This window comes from Triticum urartu, chromosome 6, assembly GCF_003073215.2.
Source record: "Triticum urartu cultivar G1812 chromosome 6, Tu2.1, whole genome shotgun sequence".
NCBI classification, from domain to species: Eukaryota; Viridiplantae; Streptophyta; class Magnoliopsida; order Poales; family Poaceae; genus Triticum; species Triticum urartu.
The window spans coordinates 419545827-419549700 of NC_053027.1; the positions used below are offsets into that span (position 1 = coordinate 419545827).

Genomic DNA, 3874 nt, shown 5'->3' on the forward strand with positions numbered 1-3874 from the left:
ACAAAACAGCATGGTAATTTGCTTTAATTATGTTAGGCATTCAAGATTAATAATAAAATTTTCTTATGAGTGTGTTGAATACTATGAGAAGTTTGAAACTTGATAATTGTTTTGAGATATGGAGATGGTGATATTAGAGTCATGCTAGTTGAGTAGTTGTGAATTTGAGAAATACTTGTGTTAAAGTTTGTGATTCCCGTAGCATGCACGTATGGTGAACCGTTATGTAATGAAGTCGGAGCATGATTTATTTATTGATTGTCTTCCTTATGAGTGGCGGTCGGGGACGAGCGATGGTCTTTTCCTACCAATCTATCCCCCTAGGAGCATGCGCGTAATACTTTGCTTTGATAACTTGTAGATTTTTGCAATAAGTATATGAGTTCTTTATGACTAATGTTGAGTCCACGGATCATACGCACTCTCACCCTTCCACCATTGCTAGCCTCTCTAATACCGCACACCTTTCGCCGGTATCATACACCCACCATATACCTTCCTCAAAACAGTCACCATACCTACCTATCATGGCATTTCCATAGCCATTCCGAGATATATTGCCATGCAACTTACCACCGTCCCGTTTACTATGACACGTTCCATCATTGTCATATTGCTTTGCGTGATCATATAGTTGACATTGTATTCGTGGCAAAGCCACCGTTCATAATTCTTTCATACATGTCACTCCTGATTCATTGCATATCCCGGTACACCGCCGAAGGCATTCACATAGAGTCATATTGTAACGCCCTCGATGCGGCTATATCTCCCACGTGTCGAAGCACGACTTAGAGGCATAACCGCATTAAAAGCAATGTCGCAAGTGAGGTAATCTTCACACAACCCATGTAATACATAAGGGAAAAAGATACATAGTTGTCTTACAATCGCCACTTCACACAATACATGAATAAAGCATTACATCATCTAGATACAATCAAGATCCGACTACGGAACCAAAATAAAAGAAGACTACCCCAAATGCTACACAGATCCCCGATCGACCCCAACTGGGCTCCACTACTGATCAACTAGAACGGAACAACACAAAGGACAAGATCTTCATCGAGCTCCTCCTGAGCTTGGTTGCGTAATCTGCACGGTAACATCAGTACCTGCAAACTGGTTTTGGAAGTATCTGTGAGTCACGGGGACTCAGCAATCTCGCACCCTCGCGATCACGACTATTTAAGCTTATGGGTAAGGTAAAGGTATGAGGTGGAGCTGCAGCAAGCGACTAGCATATATGGTGGCTAACATACGCAAATGAGAGCGAGAAGATAAGGCAAAGCACGGTCGAGAAACTATGATCAAGAAGTGATCCTAGAACAACCTACGTCAAGCATAACTCCAACACCGTGTTCGCTTCCCGGACTCCGCCGAGAAGAGACCATCACGGTAACACACGCGGTTGATATATTTTAATTAAGGTCAACTTCAAGTTTTCTACAACCGGACGTTAACAAATTCCCATCTGCCCATAACCGCGGGCACGGCTTTCGAAAGTTCAAATCCCTGCAGGGGTGTCCCAACTTAGCCCATGACAAGCTCTCACGGTCAAAGAAGGAATAGACCTCCTCCCGAGACATTCCGATCAGACTCGGTATCCCGGTTCTACAAGACATCCTCGACAATGGTAAAACAAGTCCAGCAAGACCACCCGATATGCATATAATAGGTTTGGTGTTGTTCTGCCCTAAACCAAATTTTATAGTTATTAAGCATGCAAAACAAGTACACCATGTTAAACTAGGCATTTTTCTACCCCATTTACATATAAAGATTGTTAGGTCTGGAGCTACGGTTATTAAGTTATGAATTAAATCATTTTAACATGGCATAGGGATAAATTTAAACAAACATCATTTTAAGAATTTTAAACATGGATGGAAATGACATATTATGAAACTAGACAAAATTCTAAGCAAGTTTCATATATAAATTGTTTTAATCCGATGCACGGTTAATTAGTTAGGATATGCATGAAGTGCAATGGTTTTTCTGTAAAACTGCAGTTCTCTGGATAATTAGACAAATCACAGAACCAGGAAAAAAACATATACGGGCCGAAACTGGGACAAGCCCAACAGCAGGAGGGGAAAAAAGGTGGGGCGCTGGGGTGGCCTCACCCATGGGCTTCGGCCCGTTTGAGGAGGAGGGGTAGGCCGGCAGGGCGCGCATCTGGGCCTCGGGCGCTGGCAGGCCGCCCCACTCGCGGCGCTGGATGGATCGCCCCTGCCGATCCCACTGGATCGAGGCAGGGACGGGCGTGGTCAGCGGGCGCGTTCTGCTCGCTTGGTTCTGAAGAAATAGGAACAGCTGCAGGCGCAGCGAGACTTGCAGCGGCAGGTTCAATGCAGGGGCGAAGCGGGGAACTTGACGGGCGACGCAGGCGACGACGCGGTCAACGCGCGGGCGAACCGAGCGAGCCGAGGTAGGGGCGTCCTCCTCCCTGATTCGAAAGAAGCAGAGGCAGGGCAGGGGCCTTGGTGGAGTGGCTTCAGGCGATGAGGTGGAGCTCGGGGCACTGGTCGAAGGACGGCTCAGCCGTGGTGGATAACGCAAAGGGGCGGCGCTCGGAGGAGGCCATGGACTCAGCGATGTCCTCGCTCGATGTCTCGAGCGCATGGACGAGGACGGCCGGGGCGCTGCTGGCGGCGGGACTTGGCGCTGGCGACGGAGACGAGCGGATCCAGGCGCGGCAGCAAGGCTCCGGACGGCATCTGCTTGGGGCTCCCGCGGCAAGCAAGACGGAGGGCGCCGGGAATGGAGCAAATTTGGAGAGGGGAGGCGGAGCAGAGGCAAGCCGGCGGCATCCGGATCCTCTTAGCAGCCTTGGCGTTCGTCCATGGAGGTCCCCTGCCCAAAGGAAAACGAGCAGAGGGATGAGTAGCAGGAGAGAAAACTAGAGAGGGAAAGGAAGGGGAAGGGGAACAGGGTAGCGGTCTTGTTTCTTGACGCCGGGGGTGATCGCCGGCAGCAGGTCGAGCTCCTGCTCGAGGAAGGCGGCGCACGATGGGCTATGCTGCTTGGTTGGACGGGGATGCAAAACGAGGAGGTGGCTGGTCCGTCCGGGTGGGGTGGATGGATTGGATCGATGGATGAAGCAGTGGAGAGCGATGGGTGGCTGGTGGCTGAAATCGAGGAGGAGGGGATGGATCCCGAGATGGATCCAGACTGGGTGGCGGCGGCGGGATTGCACTGATGGGACAAGCCTCCTAATTTTTAGGGTTGGACCTCAAGTATATATAGCAAGTGGATTTGGGGTGCATCTGGGCCCTCGATTAAAATCGGACGGTCTCGGATAAATAGGTTAGGGGGCCCAATTAAGAAAATGGAGATATTTTGTAGATGTTTGGGGATGTTCCGGATCCAGCGGTAACGAAAGTCCGGTTCGGGTTCGAGGAAGCTTCGGACACGCGCGAGGGGTCGATGCACTGTGCAGAGAGGGTTAGGCTGGGTCTGGCGGATTGTGAAGAGCGGGTTGGTCTGAGAGAAGAGGGGAGAGATGCAGCCTGGCACGGTTTCCGGAGACCGAAAACGTCTGACGTTAGACCGGCTATACTGCCGCTATAGTTTAACGGTTGGGCTATCAAACGAACTCCGAATGTGATGAAACTTGGCAGGCGACCTACTAACAACATAACAACACCACATGCCAACTTTCATCCCATTCTGAGAACATTTTCCGGCCATTTATAAAATAATATTTCAGACATGCCGCGGGCGCGTGCAAGTGTGATTGGGCTCAGAACGGACAACAGAAGGAACTGGGGGAACCCGGACGAATGCAGGTTTGAAACATGATGATGCAATGCACATGATGACATGACACGATGCAACACGCAAGCAAATGACATGGCAACGACGA

At 49.8% G+C, this 3874-nt stretch overlaps 1 protein-coding gene across 1 annotated transcript; it reads right to left on the bottom strand.

Moving 5' to 3' along the window:
• Window positions 1–1021: 1021 nt before the first annotated feature.
• Window positions 1022–3189, bottom strand: LOC125512204. Its single transcript, XM_048677288.1, has 2 exons — window positions 2133–3189; window positions 1022–1125 (listed from the first exon to the last, which is right to left on the bottom strand). Exons 1-2 carry the CDS (start codon window positions 2629–2631, stop codon window positions 1112–1114), a joined length of 513 nt encoding a protein of 170 aa, XP_048533245.1. The 5' UTR covers window positions 2632–3189; the 3' UTR covers window positions 1022–1111.
• Window positions 3190–3874: the final 685 nt, after the last annotated feature.